The 23,024-nt window shown below is 38.6% G+C and overlaps 1 protein-coding gene across 5 annotated transcripts in view; it reads right to left on the minus strand.

The window, feature by feature from the left end:
* The window catches only part of LDAH (lipid droplet associated hydrolase), a 130,424-nt gene that overhangs the window by 74,980 nt on the left and 32,420 nt on the right, over window positions 1-23,024 (minus strand). For all 5 annotated transcript variants that reach the window (XM_065681719.1, XM_065681718.1, XM_065681715.1 and 2 more), the window contains one exon: window positions 52-221. In XM_065681719.1, coding sequence (XP_065537791.1) covers window positions 52-221 — 170 coding nt within the window. The remainder of the gene's footprint in view (window positions 1-51; window positions 222-23,024) is intronic.

Raw genomic sequence — 23,024 nt, forward strand, 5'->3', positions numbered from 1 at the left:
ACATGCACTGCTTTGCTAATAATGTAACTCCATTTTATAAGATGAATGTACCTGAAGTTCTGATGCTCGCTTCATCATCTCCAGTGTAATGTAGCAACCAATAGAATGAGCAATCAGTATCAGCTTTATATCTTTAGATACATTCTTTTTGAGGAAGTTCAGCTTATGCTCTACTTGTCCGTTAAGTCCAAAAACATCCTCTAGCTCCTTAATATCTGTGTCTGAAACATAGAAGAAAAAAGTGCTTTGTTTTAACGAAAGAAACTCAGAAATTTCAACTATGTTTTTTTTTTTCCCCATAGTTTTTTTGAAAACTCTTAAATAAATAAACATATTAATTAAACACATAAACCAACCCACTGATCTTAAAATTTCATTTTAATTATCACTGGTAAACACAGACTGATGAATCACACAAACAGGATGTGACGACTTTTGTGTAGCTGGGGAGCCAGGGAAGGATACGGATACACATAAAGCTTCACTGCACATCATCTAGCATTGGATCCCCTTCATTTAGAACAAGACCAAACTCATGGCATTGAATCAGCTTAAATCAATCCAGATTAAATCATTGTGAGATCAGAACCTGCAACAGCAAAACTGCCTAGGAATAAAAGTCCCTTCACTCAAGACAAACTGTCACATATGTTATCATGCACTAAGAACCTTCAGATATCCAAAATCTTCTCTTTTAAAATAAAGATGCACAAAAAAGTCCCATGGAGCAAGGAAAAACATGAAATGCATAAGTGTCAACATAGAGCACCAGCAATTACATAAACTACTCTTACTTAGGCAGGTTTTTATTGTCAGTCCAGCCATAAAAGAATAAATAAGACCAACATAGAGCTTCATGGTTCTAGGTAATCATGCAATTTGAGGAATAACAAAATAACAACAAAATAACAACAGATAACAGAAGTGGTGCCCTAACCAGGCCACCCAGTATTAGGTGTTTAACTTCCCACTTGGTTTCTTTTGATGTCCTCTGCATCAGTTCCCTATGTGAAAAACAGATGTGGAAGAAATTATCCATAAGGCAGACATTCTGAAAAGGCACATATATTAAAAAGATGGAAATGCATTGAAAAACTACTGTAAAAGAAAGCACCACAGATCCATTTCAGATGTAATTGGTTTTGTACCTGCTTGGAGAAAAACATGGAGTTACTGCCTATGACTATGAACACAGTTTACCAGATTAGGAAGGCTGATTGGTCTTTTAATCCACATGTAAGAAGTTTGATGGCAATTGGCCAATAACCTCAAAAACTAAAAACTAATAATGGAACTGCTGCGAAGTTATTGGGGTTTTGGCAGTGACAGTATTACCTGGTAGCCTAAGTAGGCTGGCACTATATTGCTTTTTTGATCATCTGCATGAAATATAACCTTTTGAAGCAAAATAATTGCTCTAGAATGTGTCCTGATAGCTTTTTTATTGAGCTTAGATTATTAACACAAAGGTCACAACAAAGAAGTTCTTCAATTAAACTAGTATTTCCATTAAAGCTACTAACAGTCATACCTGAGCACCATTTAGAGTAGTTTACTCTAAATGAAAGAGAGGTTTATTAAAACACAATCAAGGAATGTAAAATTAGATGAGAAATAATGTTTTGCTTATTATGCTTTCCACAACTAATGGAAAACAAAGAGCTTGTTCTGTTTTCTGAAACTCTAAATAAAAGCCTAAGGCCAAAACACGTTTTTTAAACTTAGTTTCTATTTTTAGCATAAGCTGTCTTTCCTTTTCATTTATTACACAGGAGCTCAACCTCATGAAGGAGAGGGCTGTCTACATTGCAAGTCTAACTAAGGGTAAATATAACACACATAAAACACAGAATGCTAGAAATACAGTGGCGTACAGGATGCAGCAACAAGTGAAAGAGGATGTTACATTGAGCATATTTACATTACTGCGTGTTGGACTGAGCAGGTCAGTTTTCTCTTGTAAATATTTACTACCATTTCCGTATTGTTTTACTCAAGCACTTCCATCTCCAGTGATTTATCAGCATGTCTTTTAACATTTGTCATTCCATTCACAGCTTCAATTCTTGAAAATAAATGATTTTACAATAATTTCAGCTTATTTCCAGGTTAAAGCAAAGTGAAGGACAGAAAATAGGTCTATAAATCTTCTTCAGAACTTCTCATGGTTTGCAAAACCCCAGAAACCAAGCAGGAAACAAAACAAGCCTGTATTTGTATTGCTCAGTCTCAGGAGACTAACAACTGCTTTTCACCACATGAAATCAATTTCTGCTACGTGAGGTGCTGAACTTAGCTGTAATGAAATTAAACAATACAGCAAAGACAGTCTAGACCAGTCTCAACATTTTCCAAGTTAATGTGGGTAGCTGTGTTAGATAAATATAGCTCATTAGTTGTTAAGATGCTAGATATCTAATCTAATGTTTAGTTACCTAATAAATAGCAGCATAGAGATTCAGGGCAACACATTCATAGCTATTATTGGTTTTAGCAGAGATGTGCCTGTTCACAATCAGTTTTGTTGCCAAAGCAAGAACTCCAAGGATATGGGTGAGGATTAAGAGTAGAGTGAAAATAAGACCTACTTCCCCCTTGCCTTTGGCCAGACTTTAGTTTAGGACTTCAGTGCACTCAACTCAAACCTGTCACTGGTGCTTCCTTAATGGAGCAGGGGAGAGTTGAGCTTGCAGAAGCAATTTTTAATTGGATGACTTAGTTATGACTGATGATGATCACGGAGACTCATTCTACTGCACACCGCCAAACCATCCTCAGCACAGCCTTGCTCAGCATCACCCAGAGCAAGAATGCTCAGATTCCCACATCTACTGGCCTATGTTACATCCACATAAAATCTCTCTCAGAATGAAAGCAAGACCTGACAGCCAGTGCTGACCCCAGAGAATTGTTTCAGCTGTTTAACACAACTTTTCCTCTTCTTCTAAAATACTGGTTTGTTGCCAAGTCAAATCAAGTTGGCACTACTCCTAGAGAAGCCGCACTGGAGAATGAGCGTGCAGCGTGGGGTCTGGCGAGACACATGCCAAATTCTCCTCATCACCGACTGACCCTGCACTTGTCAGGTGAAACTTCAGCGTCATGTAACCTGAAGCTGCAGTACGCATCCTATTTTCCTTCTGAATAAATGTAAAATTGCCCATGCCTAGTGTCAGTTCATGTCAGTTCATTCAACACAAATGCTACACTTGTAAGAGTCCAAACTATGTGAGAGCTGGGCTGCGTCACAGGTTTGGAAGATTTATTTATTTATTTTACAGAATAAAATCACCCAGGGATTATCCAAAATCGACATGAATTTCTTGGGTGGAGAAGCTTAAATGGGATCTTTGCATAAGCAAACAGACTTGCACAAACACACTGGCAGTCAACTCTCCAATGACTCTACATCAGAGAAGGGACCAGAGTTACTTCACCTGAAGGTGTGGAATAAATGGCATGGCTGAAGAGCTCATTCAAGCAGTTTTCAGATAGCGGAAATTATATGACTTGTACCTTATGCTGTAAACACCCCATTTGGGCCAAGCCATGTGATTTCAAGACTTTATTTAGTTGAAGTGTATTAAAAGAAATACTGTATTTCTTTATTTTCTTTGGCAAAGCATTAATCTTCTGATGTGCTTTTGGAAAAACAAATGGGCCATCACTTTAATGAATCTCTTTTTCTGACCTTTGCTAAACCCACAGTCAGAAAACAATGACAGATTAAAATAAAGTGCTTGCTCTAAGATTAGTAGACAAGTTAATCTTGCTAGGAAAGAGGACTTTGGTTTTCAGGGAAATAACAGAGAATTGGGTTTGTTTGTTTTTCTGCTGTGTATGCACTGGAAATTCTGAGGCAGACAAAAAAACATGTATCAGTTCTATGAACATGCCTTAGACTGGAGGTTCATAAAATCTAGCCTTTCATTAAAAAGTCTCAGAAAAAAAATAGTCATACACTCCTTTTTAATGGATAATTCAAAAAGACAGTGAAGGCTAGATTTTCCAACACTGCATTCAAATTTGTGCATACAACCTCTGCGTGCCATTGTACTTCCCTAATTTCACACGGGAATGCTTGCGCACCCAAACTCCAAATTATCCCAGTCAACAGGTGACTGAATTATTTGAGCTCAGTACATATGGACACTTGCTATGACATGACTTTAAAGTCTGTTCCAGGATCTGATCATACACAAGGCCTCCAAACTACTCATGAACAAGTAAGGAACTGTGTGAAAAAGTGATTTGTAATTATATGCCACGAAGGAAAGGGTGGTAAAACCCACAGTCCTACCCACACTCTATCTTCTTCTCTGGGTCATTTACTGCAGGAGGTAATCTCAGTATATCTAAGGACAAACTGTAATGAACCACCTGTATAAACTCTTGTGGTCAAGAATTTTCAGAACTGGACTTCTTACAGCGTAGGGACGAGTATCTTGAGACTGAGGGCACTGGAAAAAGATTCACCTCTTCCTCTGAAGACACTGCTCATTTCAGCTGTGTGACATCACCATACTGCTATTAACAGTGAGAAGAAATAACAAGTTTAAACACATGAAAATGCAGTAGCATCACAAGAAAGTATCAAGAGGAAGAAAAACAGTAAGCGAAAAGATCAGTGATGATATCAAAGCATATGAAAATGAAAGGCACAGAGCATCAAGTACAGCCAACCAAAAAGTTCAGGAGCTAGCTCAGGGTCAGGTTAAATCCACTTAATCTCCATCAAATACCCTAAGTGTGACCATCATATAGCACCAAGTGTTTTAGACTTTATGCCCCCACTTCCTTTTTTCATTACAAAACCATACAAACACTGGCAAGAAGAGCAGCAGTTGTGGCTGAGGAACTACTGTTTAGATGGAGCAACCCATGGAAAGTTTTATCTTGCCTTCATGTAGTGACAGACAGAAAACAATCCTGCAACTAAAGCACTTGGGAGGATTACCTGTTAAACTGCCATGCATAGTCAGAAGTCTAATCCTGGAAATTAAATAAATCATTTGATTGGTTTTGTTCTCGTAGCAAATTCCTTACAATTGAATGATGCCATCTGAAAATGATTAAATGCAACTGCAAACTTAAAACCTGAGATTTCAGGTTTGTAGGTCTAGTATGGGCAAATGTGCTAAGAAAATACATTCCCTAAAGATACACTGCTTAAAGCCTGAATTCTTCACCCAATCTTTCATCTGATTATTGAAACCTGGATAATTTGTATGAGCAATTGTCGTGGTTTAAGCCCAGTTGGCAACCCAGAAAAAACAACACAGCTCGCTCTCTCACCCTCCCCCTGCTTGCTGCCCCCTGCACCCGGAGAGATGGGGAGGAGAATAGAAGGAATGTAACTCGCATGGGTTGAGGTAAGAACAGTCCAGTAACTAAGGTATAACACAAATCACTACTGCTAACACCAATAATAATAATGATAAGGGAAATAACAAGGGAAGAGAATACAACCGCTCACCACCTGCCAACCGATACCCAGCCCGACTGAGCAGTAATCTAACCCTTCTGGGTAACTGTCCCCAGTTTATATACTGGGCATGACATGCTGTGGTATGGAATACCCCTTTGGCTAGTTTGGGTCAGGTGTCCTGTCTCTGCTTCCTCCTGGCTTCCCCTCCTCCCTGGCAGATCATGAGACTCACAAAGTCCTTGGTCACAGTAAACATTACTTAGCAACAACTAAAAACATTGGTGTTATCAACGTCGTTCCCAGGCTGAAAGTCAAAACCACAGCACTGCACCAGCTACTAAGGCGGAGAAAAAAGACTGCTACTGCTGAACCCAGGACAGCAAGCAACAAAATACCAAAGAAATGGGATGGAAATCGTGAAAGAATGTTCAATAAATACTGAAGAACTCCTCCTGACACCAGAAACCACGTCTTAAAGCGTTGTGTTTTAGATTAACCCTTAGACCTTAATCTGGCCCTACTACCCTCAGGAACTGTTCATGTAACTTTTAAGATAAACACACCACTCATTAGTGTTTATTGGAGCAATTACTTTTTGTAAAGATATCCTTCACAAATAAATTACCATTTAGTCAAGAAACTGAAGTGGTCATATGTATTATTTTCTTTATAAGAAAACGAACAAGACCTTAACCTACAAATTGAACTATTGATTTCCTTTGCTATCTACACACCTATTGCTGGGACACTTGTTTAACACCTGATATGTTTTTGAAAGGAAGCTGTATTATAATTAAATTAGTACAAGCATAGTCTGAAAGAATGAACCAATAAACATGACAAATACTAAACCTGAAATTTTTATTAAAAGAATACAAGAACACACTTGAACCTATTCAATTATCTGAGAGAAAATTTTTATTTTGCATTCTTAGTCTTGCTTCCCTCTGATTAAAGAAATTATTACCAACATAAGATGGAAGAGATTCGGTAGGTTCATTACAAATAAAAGACAGACTAGGGACAAAGTGGGCCCTCTCTGGAAGCTATCAGGAGAACTGGCTACCCTGGATTCAGAGAAGGCTGAGGTTCTTAATGACTTCTTTGCCTCAGTCTTCACTGGCAAATGGTCTGACCACACCACCCAAGTCTTGGAAGGCAGATGCAGGGACTGTGAGAATGAAGACCTTGGGCCCACTGTAGGAGAGGATCTGGTTCGAGACCATCTTAAAAATCTGAACGTGCACAAGTCCATGGGACCTGATGAAATCCATCCGCGGGTCCTGAAGGAGCTGGCAAATGAAGTTGCTAAGCCACTGGCCATCATATTTGAAAAATCATGGCAGTCAGGTGAAGTTCCCAACAAATGGAAAAAGGGAAATATAACCCCCATTTTCAAGAAGGGGAAAATGGAAGACCCGGGGAATTACAGGCCAGTCAGTCTCACCTCTGTGCCTGCCAAAATCTTGGAGCACATTCTCCTGGACAGCATGCTAAGGCACATGAAAAACAACAAGGTGCTTGGTGACAGCCAGCATGGCTTCACTAAGGGGAAATCCTGCCTGACCAATTTGGTGGCCTTCTATGATGGGGCTACAGAACTGATGGACAAGGGTAAAGCAGTTGATGTCATCCATCTGGACTTGTGCAAAGCGTTTGACACTGTCCCACACGACATCTTTCTCTCTAAATTGGAGAGACATCAATTTGATGGATGAACCACTCGGTGGATAAAGAACTGGCTGGATGGCTGCACATAAAGAGTTGCGGTCAATGGCTCAATGTCCAGCTGGAGAAAAGTAACGAGTGGTGTCCCTCAGGGATCGGTGTTGGGACCTGTCTTGTTCAACATCTTTGCCGCTGACATGGACAGTGGGATTGAGTGCACCCTCAGCAAGTTTTCTGAGGACACCAGGATGTGTGATTTGGTTGATACACTGGAGGGAAGGGATGCCATCCAGAGGGACCTTGACACGCTTCTGAGGTTGGCTGATGCCAACCTCATGAAGTTCAACCATGCCAAGTGCAAGGTCCTACTCCTGGGTCGGAGCAATCCCACACACTGTTACAGGTTGGGCAAACAAGAGATTCAGAGCAGCCACATGGAAAAGGACTTGGGAGTATTGGTTGATGAGAAAATGAACATGAGCCAGCTTCAGTGTGCGCTCACAGCCCAGAAAGCCAACCATACCCTGGGCTGCATCAAAAGGAGCGTGACCAGCAGGTCGAAGGAGGTGATCTTGCCCCTCTACTCTGCTCTCCTGAGACCTCACTTGGAGTATTGTGTGCAGTTCTGGTGTCCTCAACATAAGGACATGGAACTGTTGGAACAAGTCCAGAGGAGGGCCACGAGGATGATCAGGAGACTGGAGCACCTCCCGTATGAAGACAGAGTGAGAAAGTTGGGGCTGTTCAGCCTGGAGAAGAGAAGGCTGCGTGGAGACCTCATAGCAGCCTTCCAGTATCTGAAGGGGGCCTCTTCCTTAGGGACTGTGGTGGTAGAAGAAGGGGTGATACGTTCAAACTTAAACAGGGGAAGTTTAGATTGGATATAAGGAGGAAGTTCTTTACTGTGAGGGTGGTGAGGCGCTGGCACAGGTTGCCCAAGAAGTTGTGAATGCTGCATCCCCAGCAGTTCAGGGCCAGGTTGGACAGAGACTTGGGTGACATGGTTTAGTGTGAGGTTTCCTTGACTATGGCAGGGGGGTTGGAACTAGATGATCTTGGGGTCCTTTCTATCCCTAACTGTTCTATGATTCTGTGATTCTATGATGAGATAACAGTACAAACTTTGAAGCAGAAAGTCGTTGGTTATCCTCAGTTTGGGAAGGCAAACACCATTAAAGAGTGTTTTATTATGCAGTTCTATGCCAATCAGTGCCTCCAGAACAATTTAACCTGCATTTCTATATTTGAATTACCACATTAGTTAGTAAGCTAAATAACTACAGAACACACAATTCATAAGAATTTTCACTATATTATTAAAAAAAATCCACAAAAAACACCAAAACAACAACAGAAAAAACCACAACAGAACCAAACAAAACAAACCACAAAAAAAAATCCACAAACTGCCCCCCAAAACCAACAAACTTGGCAAGCTAGAGGTCGGAGAGCCAGAGGTCGGTAGGAGCAGATCTAAATTTCCATCATAAAGTGATGTCAAGGAGCAAAAGCAGAGATCTGAGCATATGGGAAGCTGATTGCTCAGGTAACATTTCTTGTTTTCTGTAGGTTTTGAAGCCAAGTGAAAGGCTCTGTGAATTCCCTTCTACACTTGCCCACAGAAACAAAACTGAAAGGGACTTCACAACTGAGGCTGACTGCTATGTAAAATGTACCTTGATACAGGAATGAGTTTGAAACTCATTGCGACTTTTTTTGTCTCATTTTTTTCACTTCTAGGCTGCACCTTTGATGGGTGCACAGTACTTGGACTGCTTTCCAGCAGAACTAATCACTTTGAAGAATCATAGAATTATTTGGTTTGGAAGGGCCCTTAAAGATCATCTAATTCCAACCCCCCTGCCATGGGCAGGAACACCTTCTACTAGAACAGTATGCTAAAAGCCCTGTCCAAGAAAAAGACCTCATGTAGCTGAGTTGGTTGTAAAACTCGAGTAAAGTTATTCCAACACACCAGGTATCCCACTCAGCTTACCATTTTACTTTGCAGAATACCCCCTATGAGACAAGTAATTACAGAGCACAACAAAACAATACTATGCCCTTTACCATAAGTTAGGCTTTTATCTATGCTTTACCCATTTATTCCCAGTTTTGAAGTAATTTCATGTCTAGGTGTGCCTATCTACACTTGCAAAATGACAAGTAATTTCAGTACTGGCAGCACTTCAAAACCTTCCAGCAATTTTCCCCTCTTCCAGTAATGCCAAAATGAATCAGCTCCACCACAGCTTATTAAGGGAGAATCACTGAAGGTAGCCTGAAATAGTTAGAGGACTACATATGAGTAAACAGGTATCAAACAAAACCAGTAAGTAACACCAGCGTAGTGGGAACCCCAGAAAAAGTCACTCTTCCTGGGCTACTGAGGTCTCTGGGCATTCCAGAATAACTCCACAGTAAAGACAAGCCATCAGAGCAGCTGTCAACATAACCAGGCTCAGCCTTCCTATACCAGGTGCTGAAGTGAAGCACACCTCTCTGGCACTGCAGGAAAAAATAAGAAGAGATTATGAAGAAAGCAATGAAGTAGCCTTGAATTGGCAGAGACTTCATAAACAACAACAGGAAGCAGAGTTCATGTACTCCACACTACCTGAAAGGAGATTGTAGTGAGGTGGGTGTTGGTCTCTTCTCCCAAATAACAAGCAATAGGATGAGAGTACATGGCCTCAAATTGTGTCAGGGGAAGTTTAGGTTGGATATTAGGAAAACATTCTGCACTCAAAGGGTTGTCAAAGATTGGAACAGGCTGCCCATGGAGGTGGTTGAATCACCATCCCTAGAGATGTTTAAAAGTCATGTAGCTGTTGCACTGAGGGACACGGTTTAGTGGTGGACTTAGTGGTTCTAGGTTAATGGCTAGATTGAATGATCTTAAGGGTCTTTTCCAACCTAAACGATTCTATGATTCTGTGATTCTACTGTGATTCAACTATCTGGTGGTTGAGGAAATTAAGTCAGTAACAAGACCTTCAGAAAAAAGTGTGCACCTAAGTACGCACTTCTGCCTGAAAGAGCTCTACATTTAGTCTGAGCCTCATGATAGGATCATTGTACCAATAATGTCTGTCCAAGCAATATAGAGAAAATCTTGCAATTTCCATTATATTGCTAATTTGTTCAGCTTACACCACAAAACCCACTAAGATGCAAAAATCAGTCCAGTCCCCACCAAACCCACTTTTACTCTCCAAAAAGTCTATTTTCCTTGCTTTGCCTGACTAGTACGTGGTACTCCTGCAAATGTCTACCTTGCATGTTTCCCTTAGGAATATTCATTTCACATATGATCTAAAATAGTATCACGCAGTTTTTCAAGGACAAATGTGTTTCACTGGTATTTGAATTATCGTGCACCAATAGCCTGAGGTATGTGACATATTAGTCTTAGAATAATGTACAGAAAGCACACTGATCCTTAAGGCAATTCTTTACTTGAAAGCATATTAGCATCAAGACCTTTTGATGCTTGGCCAGATCTAACATATTCCAATTTAACATGACAAAAATTTAGTCTCGAAACTGAGGCATTCTTACAGAATGAAGCAACTAAAATCAACTTTAGTAAATAGCATATTACAACAACAACTTGCATTTGTACAGTTTAACAATGGAAGAAAAACAAGAGAGTGATGTTCTGCAGATCACCAAGACTGGGTAGATACAGCATAGGAAGATAGTGGAAATTGTGTGAGTGTTGAAGGGAATAAAAATGGATGAATATCACTTCACAGTCATTGATTCAGTTGGTGTACAGTAAGTGAAGTGCTGCACTGCAGTAGGCAAGTCCAACAGTCACACCTATTGAAAACAGCACTTCAGAACTTTGGGAAGTTTAAGCAGATACAAATAGAGAAAGAGGAACTGAGAGCAAACAAGGGAGAGATGAAGTTTGAAGCAAAATAAAACAGTGGCCAAGTAAGACAGCCCATGTTATTCCACAGACAGGGAATAAAAAGAATTATTTTTAAAGTCGGAGAAAATGACATAGAGCAAGCCTCAATGTTATGAAGGAAAAAGGGGAAAAAGCAGGCAGCTAAGAGTACACCTGGGGGCACACAAATAACAATACAGAACTTGTACTTCACAGCAATCACACAGAACAATGGGTGACATTTTCTTCAGTGCTGGACCTTCTACTGAATGCAAGCTGACCTGGATTCAAACTTGATTGGCCAGTCCTGATTTCTCCTGAAAATTCATCTCAAAATTTTATTTAGAACTGTGATACAGGCCAAGACTGAAACATTCAACTAAGTATGACTTCAGAATAATACTAAAATAACACAATCTTTAATAGAGTAACACTAAACAAATTTCTTCCTTTGCTGATTACTATAATGGCATTAGGATAGCACTCAGTGTAACTTAGTTCTTTTTCTTTACTCTTGTGTATAATAATCTTGGATTATACTATTTTAATAGAAGCATAAAGGAAATTGGAGGTTTCTATCTTCATTTATCAGTGGAAATGTTAAATTTAGTAACTAGAATAACTACCTGCAGTAAAAAGATCCAAATTATTTAACAATACTCTCTAGCATCCTTTTATTTTAAGGACTAACAATCCACTCAAGCAAAAATAACGTCTTTCCATCTTTGACCTGTATCCTTCAAAACTGATGGATTATAAGAAGTCTTCAAACTTCTTATCTTAGATTCCCTGACGATACAATCTGGTGTTGCACTGCTAAATGCAAAGAGCTATGACAGTTTAGTCCAGCAGAAGACATGATCCTGTGCTGCCAGCACTGTGAGCTGTAGCTCAAAACTTATGCAAAATCATAGAATCACACAATGGTTTGGGTTGGAAAGGACCTTAAGATCATTTAGTTCCAACCCCCTTGCCACAGGCAGGGACACCTTCCACTAAACCAGCGCTACCTCACAGCTCTCAACAAGTGCTTTCAATCACTACCTGCCTTGGAAAGCCTTCTAAGTCTCTGGGCTCCTTTTTGCACTAGGAGTACAAGCTGACAGCAAGGGAAAGCAATGGTGTCTCGGTGACTACCAGCACTGATCCCCCATGGATCTCAGAGCAACAAGGGGTCTGCTGCTGGCTGACATGAAGTGAATCCAGCAGCCCAGAGAATCCAGCTCTCTTGTCTGACACTCTCCACTGGGTTACACTTTCTGGTATCACTGGAAAAAGCCACAATTTTGATGGAGGAGCACTCCATGCTCTGTCTTTCACTACCTTGCGTAGTGTAACGCAAAAGAAAATCAGACAAAACAGCATATGTAAAAGCCTGAATTTATTAAAATCAGTGGCAAAACTGAGGAGAGGAAATAGAATTTCACTTGTATTTTATTTAAATATAGCAGGTTTCTTTATCAGTTTCTGATGCTTTAAATAACCATTTGCATGTGCTGTACAGTGCAAGTTTTATATCTTTGGGGACATGCCACATTTTTGCCAAACTGACCACTTTAAATTCTGATTTATATCTTCCCTGTTACATTATTTAATGTGCAGATTTACTCTCTATTACCAAGATAGCAATTTTTTTTAACCTTCCTGAAGAAAATGCTGAAGGTTTCCTTCTCAGTCACCCAGCAAGTATGGCAACATGCCGAAGATCCTGTGACGCCTTTATTTTTCTTGGAGTCCTACCTTCTAGTTGAAATAGGGACTAAAGTGCCACCATTACAAAACTGATATGTCATTACAGATGAATATAGGGACAAAAAAGGGGATTTTTTAGTCTTCTTTTGCACAGGTCAGATGCGCTCCACAGAAAGCAAACTAATTCACCTGTCACCCACAAGCAGTGGCAGGGTCAGGGTCAGAGTCAGGTAAAAGCTGATTTTCTCATTCATTTACATTAGCAGACATCAAAGCCATAGTTCATTACAAACTGAAATTAAGGCTTTACAGCTTAATCTATCTACAAAGACAGCAACTGAATTTGACTTGCACTCTACACAAACAGATCCAAACACGGTCATGTAGAATTTAATACATACTAACATGCATTCTGAAATACTGAAATTGCTTTCTTCGTGATTAACTGCAGAATAAAACTTCTGCCTCCAAATCATGTTAAAACTAGTATAGGAGTCAGTGGAGTCCCTGCAGTAAAGACACAGTGGTAATATGTTCAAAACCACAGTTCTGTTCTGAAAAAAAAGGACACTACAATGGCAATCCTAGAGAATTTTAGTAGACTGCTATAACGTTCAGGCCAATGGGATTAATTTGGCAACTAAGTAGCCACTTGACCACACAATTTGATAGCTGTAGTAAATTAGATATTTTCAATATATGGATGCACAGAACATAAAATTCAACCTTTAGAAACAAATGTCTAGCTTAAAGAGTAGTCCCATGCAGTATCAAAAGGAGAAAAACAACCCCTTCATCCAGCAAGCAGCACTGAGACCTTCTCATTCAACCTGAGCCCACAGCACCATAACATTTTGTCCCTTATCATTTTTCAAAGCACACAGACCCTACACAGATGTTGCTGGGAGATTTAAGTAACTACACTAAAGGTAGGAGTAATTCATTAATGAAGCTGATTATCTAAGAATGAGGCCATCTGCAGCTACTTGTTCCTGCATAGTCTGCCTTACAGTTTCCTGCCTTCCCCTGAAACACCTATATTGCTCCTTGAAGAAAGAGAAACTCCTACAACCAAAGCAAACAAAAAGACTTCATGTTTCAAACTTGCTTATTTTTATAACCTGGAATTATGTTGTGCATTGTTGATGGTTCCTCAGTCTTACAACTGTAGATCACTGTGAATTAAAACTGCCTCTAAGCAGTGATACTATCAAGACCTGCCCCATTTTTTGCAAGCTTTGTGGGTATCAGAATTAAATCAAAGGTCTGTATCATAAAGTGGTAATTATTATTAATAAATAAAAATATTGATCGGCTTTCTTCCCACAGCTAACCTACGTAGTGAATAAACTTTTTCACTCAATAATCAAAGCAAATCCAGACCAGTATCACCTTCAGACAGAAGGGGTTACTCTTTGCTATGGGGATAATTCATTTTCATTCTGTTATGCAAATATATCTTTCAAACTGGCTGGAATTAAAAGATTCACAAGCATTCTCCCTGAGGAAAATAATCTGAATCATCTCAGTATTTTGTTTAATAAATTATTTTACTTTTTTACTTTCCCTACAATATTGTGGTAAATATTTAAATGAGTTACTCTGAAATATCACAGCACTGCTCATCTCAGTGAACTGTGACATACCTTATGAAGTAAGGACACTGAAAGATATAAATGTTACCTTTTCATAGGGTTCACATTCTTGAACACTTTTTTCCCCTCACTAACAGCCATCTGCATTTAATCAGAAGTGATGGTATCAGCTGAAGAACATACCTATGTCATGGGGTGAAAGGCGGAAAGTGATCCATAAACAATCTCAAAACCTACATTCAAAGTTTTTGGAATGCAGTAAAGACATTATACTCTCCAATGGATGAAGGTCACTTTTGTTTTGTGCATGTTCTGTTTTTTGGACAAGGATCCAGAAGACTATCAGATTTGAAAAGTTGTTACTTTCAAAGATACATTTTAAAATTATATTAATTACCCTATTTGTAGATAGCAATGAAAAATTGTTTCTTTTAACAGGAGAAGCAGTTGAATAAAGTACTAGAAAAGAACAGTAAGCTATTCATGGACATTTTTAATAATATGCCTACAGATATTATGCTCAGTGGAAAACCTTCTAAGAACTAGAGAATATAAAGAACTTATTTTTCATATAGCTATAATAATTGTAAAGACAAAGTCCTGTTCTTAGTAACATCAACAGAAATTGGTCACTACTCCATTAAAGTCAATGGAGTATACAGATACGAACTAAGGAGTACCAGAGTAAGCTTATTAGTGTTTAAATGATTATTAAAAATAAATACATGTTTGCTAAGGTATGATGATATAAGCAGTCCAAACTGTTATCATTTTCATTGGCCAGAAATGAAAACAACAGAACAACTTAGAAATACTTCATATATGGAAAAATTTTATTTTCTTAGTTTTGATTTTGAATGGAACAAGTTTTAAACACATGCTTAAAATTAAGCAGAACTGATAAAGCCAATGCCAAATATCATGATTTAACTCAAAGGAACTATTTGTATAGTTATGGGACCTCTATGAATAACTACCTGAATGTGGGTAAAGGAAAGAAGCAAACAGAGTACTGCAGCATCCCTTGGGCCGCTTACTTTTCACACATTTAGATTTAAATCATTCCAGTGGGTTCATAGCATGAAATGATCATTTGTTTCCTTAAAATAGACACCTAGCACTAAAACCATAGAGTAAAATGCAGACCTTGCCAGGCAAATACAAAAACCTCAACATTTAAATGCCTCATAATAACTTTAATATATGTACACTTCCTTTCTTAAACTGCCTTTTCCAAGGCAAGGAAGGAATACGGTTTCTGGAGAGCAGCAATTTGCTGTATCAGGAGGGGCAGGAGGACTGCACTGTCTGAGCTGACAGTTCCTGTCCCATACTGTTAAAACAACCAGTTCCTCTGTGCAAACCCCAATGTGGGATCCCCTGCTCATGATGAATACCATGTGAAGAGCTCAATGTGATTAATCAGTGCCAAGACCAGCTTTGTAAACAGGAAGCTTCTCCTCTCTATACATTAAAAAAAGACATTTAACTATGAAACAGTTATGAAAAGAGTTTAATTTTACTTGAAAAGCATGCTTACAACTTGGTTCTTCTTAATGTATCTACAGTGTGATACCATTGTTCTGGGAGACACCCTGGGACTCTTCATCAGAGACTGGAGCGACAGGACAAGGGGTAACAGGTTTAAACTTAAACAGCAAAAGGTCAGGTCAGATATAAGGAAGAAGTTCTTTACTGTGAGGGTGGTGAGGCACTGGAATGGGTTGCCCAAGGAAGTTGTGAATGCTCCATCCCTAGCAGTGTTCAGGGCCAGGCTGGACAGAGCCCTGGACGACATGGTCTAGTGTGAGGCCCACGGGAGGGAGGTGTAACTAGATGATCTTAAGGTCCTTTCTGACACAGATCATTCTATGATTCTATGATTCTATAACTCTGTATTAAAATTAAGCAGAATTTTATTTGTGCCCCTATGTGTTCTGGGATGCAATCATGACTACAGACTTCTCCACATCTATAATATTTAAACATAACTGACTAAATCTTTAAAGAACTTGAATTAAAAGATAATCCATCTTTCAATGATTCTCCAATATTTTAATTTCTATGCCTAGGAAGCATAAAGTATTATTGAAGTAAAAACTAATGTGAATTAAATGTGTAATATGAATTACATGTGTGAGTACATAAGCTTAAAGAATGCATGTGAGATGCCAGCTCAGCTGCCTTTCTACCGCTTTTCTCCCTTCACTTATACAAGACATAAATGCCTTTTAAGCATGGCTATCGCTGTGTACCTCAGTGTGGCCAGATACCTTCCATTACTACTAACCAAACAGGGCTGAAACCCAGATAAGGATTTGCTGGTCAAAAACTTTCTAAGCACTAGAGATGATGATTCTGAGGTGGTTTTGCACTGACTGAACCAAAGGCCAGTAGCTCTGATTCACCTGATTCAGCAGTGTAGGTATCCTCCAAAATCAGCACTCATTAAAAACATCCATTCTACTTAAAGTAAATCAGAGTCACAAGCTAACTAAAATTATCAAATGCATATTGACTGCCTGTGCCTGTGTAACTTCTCTCCTTCGGGGTTATGCACAACAAGAAGTACAAAGGCCGTTAGCTAAGGATGAGTCCCTATTTTTAGAAGCCTAGTTCTTGGAACACCTAACTCCCATAATCTCCTCCTCTCCTGTTTGCAGCAGTGCAGACCACATTCCCCACTCCCTATCATCACCACACATTCTTAGTGGCACATCTCTAAGCCCAACACAGCAAATGTTTACACAAAAAAAGTGTTATTGGAAAAGTATTCTTAGCTACCATTAATTCCGCTAAGCAAGTGGAAAACTCCATCTGATTAGCTAGCTCTTCTTGGACCACAAGCAAGTGTCCTGGGAACTACCACTGGCCCACAGACTACAGTTTGGGAATCACTGTCCTAAATAATCTACAAACCTCTTATTATAGAACACCATGGTCCTTGTCTTGCTCAGGCTACTATTTTAGTTTTCTTCCTGCCAGCACAGCATACAATGATGGTAGAAATTGATGGCTCATATCTGTTAATCATGCCCATTTGGTGGATAAGTATTTAGCAGTAAATGGCATGATTAACTTGCTGAAGTATTACCTCAGTTTTACTCAGATGAATTCAGCCTTTTTATATTTTTAGGTAGATTTGTACCACTTTAGTGGGAGGCAGACTCTCACTCACAGTCAATCCTGCAGTTTCGTTAGAAGTCAGACAGCGGACAAGCAAACTCCATTCTCCTGAATTTAATAACAGCTAAGCAGCAATATATCAAATTCAAGCCACACACGCCTTCCAGATTTTCCTGTAGCACTAGAATTTATCGTTTCTTTTATACAAAACTTCATTTCACTTCAAAACTTCACACTGATGGCACATTAACATTTTGGGATGACATAATCAATGTCTTTACAGTAATTTATTAGCCCTCTACCACTTCTATGCTTTTGCCCATCCTGATACTTTAGGATAGAATTAAGTTGCAATATGGTCTGAAGGTCCTGCTCTCCCCACATAAAGAGAAAGCAATAGAAACACTCTTTTAATGGGCTATAAATCAACCCTTACCTACCTCTCTTTATCATGGAAAATGAACTAAGCATAGTTTGATAGATTTAAGGACACACTATTATCTTCTACAGTCCATGGGACATAAAAGATGAAACCAGAACTTCATAGTTGCCTATTAAGAATGTCAATCAAACTTCTGTCATTCAGAAGCTACCCAATACTGATTCGGAAACAAAACAGAAAATTCAGTAGGCAACATCTTCCAAAGGATAATCACATCTTGTTAATAAAATGTATTTGTATTATGATTGTGTATAGCTCAAAATTCATCTGTACAGTTTAGAAAGTTCTAGAAATTTACCTTTAATATATCAGGTGACCAAATATTGTATTGTTACGACATGACTGATGACTAGCTACTTATTAGGTATATAATATTCCAATGCATCAGTTGTGTCTCTTTAATCAATTAAGATATGAATCATACTACTGCATATTTCTAAGCACTTGGCATACACAGAACATTACAAAAATAAATCATTTAATTCCAATGTAATTTTTCCTTACTCCTCCATTTTACTCTGCTACAAAGAAAACTATCCTGGAGGTCCTAAGAACAAAAAACCTAAACCTGCATTCTTCTATTCTTATTTCTGTCTGAGACATTGTATTTGTTATTTCTTATCAAACCAGAGAAGATGTCCAAAGAATTAGACCATTCTAAGACATGGCTATGTATGTACATATGCTGTGTGTACAGCCTTTATTGGCAAAAGCAACCCGGGTGCTAAAAAGGGGAGGTGAGGGATGTGTTAGAAGGACTGTGAGTCAAGGATTCCCTATATAATCTTTGATTTTTCACAGCTTTTAAAGAAATATTGTGTGAGACTGAGTCTTTTAAGTTTTTATTTTAAAGTGGGATATTCATAACACAGCACTTGAATTAGCAATGTGTATAAAATTAGCAAGTAACGATTTCAGGATTTTTTTAATTTATATGTGTTAGTTTTAACTAGCAGTTTTTTTCCTAGGAAAAGAAATTGAAAGGCTGTTCAATAACTTCCAACTAGGTATTTATTGCCATCATTGGAACTACTCTCGAACACTGGTCTTTAGTCCTTCTGCAGTACTCAAGCATTTCTACTCAACTGGACTCAACTGGACTTTGTAATATAAAGTACAGAGCTTTAGTCTCTACAGTGCATCACGTATCATAGTGCCCACGTCCAGAAACTGAGCAGCTATACTGGCATTCTGACAGAAAGATTTGAGTGTGCATAAATATGGAATATTTATCTTAATTCTACTTTTCAGTTTTACCCTTGTATTTTTTCGAAGCAATAATTTTACAAAGGATTTAAGAGGAACACTGTTTAACAATTCAATTTCTTTAAAAAGAACCAAAGTACTTGTTAATTCTTTCCTTAAACTTTTTCTGTTCCTGTTAAAGGGAATCAGATGTTTAAAAGAGATCAATGCAACACAATCTATTTTCTTCTGATTGCTCTACCCATAAAATGAAACAGTCACTGATGGCTATATACCACAATAACACGACTTGCCTTTAACCTGCTTGTAAGTCAAAAGACCCCTCATTTAACCCGCACGAAAATGCTAACTTACAGATACTAGCATCCAGGCAGTAGCCTCTGTTTCGAGGGCACTGAGCTATAGCATACTTCTAACACATTTATTTAGGAAACAGTAACTTGCACTTTAAGAAACCTTCACAACAGCTAGTAAGTTAATTGGTTAGATACAGGAGAGTATCTTCTCAAATCAGAAATCCCAAAAGAAGTGTAATACAAATTCTTCAGTGGAGTAGCACATTAAAAGAAGCACCAGAACATACAAAAATAAATCAGCTGTGGGTATTCCTGACTATTGGTTTTACTTTTAAAGAAACAAATTTCATTTCATAATTATGATCTATTTGTATACATTCTTCCTTTCTTATGAAAATGTCTTTATAAGGTAGAAATTAACCAAATGACGCGCAAACACGTATAAAACTGACTTACAATACCATCATAATATAGTTGGCATGGTAAACAGAGTCAGTAAGTAAGCAGGGGTTTTTAGAACCTGTTCCTAGAGGCATGAACATCTTAATCATGAGAAAAAACATGAGTCAAAGCATCAATATCAGATACAAAAAGAGCAAGACTTTAAGGTTTGTATGAAAATTCATAAAGCATATACATAACATTTTAAAACAAAATAAGAGACCTAGAACATTACTCTCCTTTTTGTAATTTTGCCTACACCTAAGGATTGATTTTGACCTGTTTTAACCGCAGCAGTGTTCAAAACAACTGCTTTTTTAAAAGCTGAGGAAAAGGAGAAGAAAGCTGAAATTGAGGCATAACCTTTTAATTACATTCACTGAGTAAAAATAAGTTTCAAATCTTTTTACACAGTGCACTGACTGCTAGGAGCAGAATTACAGCAATGAAACATTCAATTAATGTTGTGTGTCTTTGTGGAGCACAGATTGCAACAGCTCCCTGAATAGAAGGGGATCACACAGAAGTAAAAATGAAGAGTGTAGCTTTTTTCAGTTTTCAAAATGCTGTGTAATATGCCTCCAGTAAACTAGGAAGCAGTCTGTGATTGACGGCTGCTGTTGGAAAACTTGCTTTACTCTTTCAAAATCTACTTGATCTAAATATAACCAGGCATATTATTCCAACAGTCTGCTTCCTTTTAAGCCCTTTGCTACTTTACAGGCAGCATCATTTAGACGTTAAGTGTACAACTTCAGTGCTTGCACACTCTAAATCAGTGGTCTCCAAAGCAGGCTGCATACACAGTGGGGTGCAGGAAGAAAATATCAGTAATGCAGTAGCATATATATAATTTGTACTTAATATATATATATTGGGGATGCATGCTCAGTATTTTACTCATAGAAATTTTTAACTGATAGTAGTGCATAAAAAAAGTTTGTATACCACTCTTCTAAATGTATCGGTATGAATTATTCTTTCCTAGTAGCTTCCTCTCTCCCCTTTTTTCATTTTTTATTTGCTAGATTCCAATCTGAGCCGCCTCAAGAATCAATGGTGTCAGATTCAAATATCTGTCAATTTATGCCCTCATCCTTCTTACCAAGATATTCTTATAAATACTGAACTTTGTCAGAGAATTTACATGAGGCTATTTTCTAGAATACTGTCTAAATGTATACTACTGAGCTTCCTTCTGCTGTACTCTTAGTAAAATCTAAATGAAAACAATCTCATAAACAACTTTTCAGTATTTTTAAAACTATTTGTCTTTCTATACTTAGCATCATGGTGCTACATTATGTGCACCAGTAAGTATAGATCCTGGCATATGATACTGAGAACACACAAAGCATTTTAATAGGTCAGGCAAGGGAGCCATGCCAAGCTCAGCCGTGGCAAGAGTAGGTGCTATTCTGTGAGAGAAACCAAGCCTGGTCACTTTCTGTATCCCTTCTCCTTGGGGTGAATTTCTCAGGCTCAAAACCCTGCCACAAGATGGCACTGGGAGCAGGACCTGCCGGAAGAGTGAAGGTCTGTGTCCAAAGTGGGGACAGCAGTGCACCTGCACAACAAAGAACCCGTTTCTGTCAGCAGCTGTTTATGGACCAGTAGTCCATAGGGTTTTTTATCACTAAGTCTGCTAATTTGCTCAGAGGATAGTGCTTTGGCTGCTAGTTCCCTATTTTTTTTTTTCCTGTCTCATAATACTTTATCTGTTTCAAACCAGCTAATACCATTAAGAAACCATTAGTTCCGTTACTGAATTTGGTGTATTTTATTCTGTATTTACATTATTTACTGTCATTAGAAACCTCAGTCATGATTCTGATAATCATTTTGCTCCCCAAACTGAACAGCCATTTAATGTCTTATATCAAGGAAGGTGCTTTCTCCCTGTTGTTTTAGTTGCCTTTCCCTATACACTTATCAACTTCACTCCTGAAGTGTCCTCAAGATGCCCACCAGAACTGCACTCTAATAATCAAGATGTAGGTTCACTATGATTATATATAATAATATAACAACATCTCCTGCCCTGTCTGTAACATTGGTTATGTTTAACGTTTTGTTGATTTAATTTTTGCCTGCTGCTGTGCAATGAAAGACATACTACAGCACAGTCAGTGTCAATGCCAGTATCTTTCCCAAGTTTTACAAAGGAATTACAAATTCAGGATTGCTCAGGAACAGCTGAAGAAGACCTTTTTTGTCAGATGCATTAACTCTTATTATATCTATCCTGACACTCATCTACCATTGTTTTGCCCACTAACTACATTCTGTAAGATGTTTCTGCAGTTCCCTGACACCTGTTATCTTCCCAGTAAGTAAATGCTATGGAGTACCATCCACAACCTGAGAAATTTCACTGTTTACTCTCATTCTGCAGATCACAGGTAATCTGCTGAATAAAACTTGACACAGCAACCAGCCTTCAAGGTACTTCACTTCTAACCTGTCTGTCCATCCTAACAAGCTAGGCTTTTTTTCCTTGAAAATCCTCTCTCTGACAGGAGCACTGTCAGTGCAAAAGGACACAGTGAAGTCAGCTAAAGGTTTGGTTTCCACTTAGATACCAGTTCCCTTTTTCCTACTGAATGTTCTCCTTCCCTGTGGATTTATGCTCTCCTTAGCAACAACTGTCACAGTCGAATTGGAACAGTTGTACAACATTCCAGCTGGCTCCATCTAAAAACCTCTCAACTAGCTTAGCCATCTCAAGCCAAACTATCATCAAAGGCTCTTTTCACTAACTACACACTTACAGACATGATCTTAGGGCATCTTGAGACCTACACGTGTCCTCTGCAATAAATTCAGCTCCATTCAGTTGCCAGACTTGTACCTGTATCCCCTGCTTAACATGGTAAAACAAATTATAAACCTAGGGTAGGTTTGACACTTGAGCACAACAACTGGCAGGAATTTTACCAAAGAATTATAGGTTTCATGTATCAGTTTTATAGTTGAGATTAAAGAAATGAAAAAGAACATTTAAGAGTTTTACTACTATATCACTTCAGCTTGTCCAGAGGGGCATCTGCAGAAGTCCAGAGGTCTGCTGACACTAAGCAACTTTCAGGATAGGATCTGCTACTGGCTCCCCATGTCTTACATTGCTGACCAGTAATAATAACCACTTGGAGTTGGCTACCATGTCTTGCTGGCAATTTGCATGTCAAAAGACTTTTAACAGATATAAAAGCCACCTCTTCCCTGCAAATGT

This window comes from Lathamus discolor, chromosome 5 (genome assembly GCF_037157495.1).
Source record: "Lathamus discolor isolate bLatDis1 chromosome 5, bLatDis1.hap1, whole genome shotgun sequence".
Classification (NCBI taxonomy): Eukaryota; Metazoa; Chordata; class Aves; order Psittaciformes; family Psittacidae; genus Lathamus; species Lathamus discolor.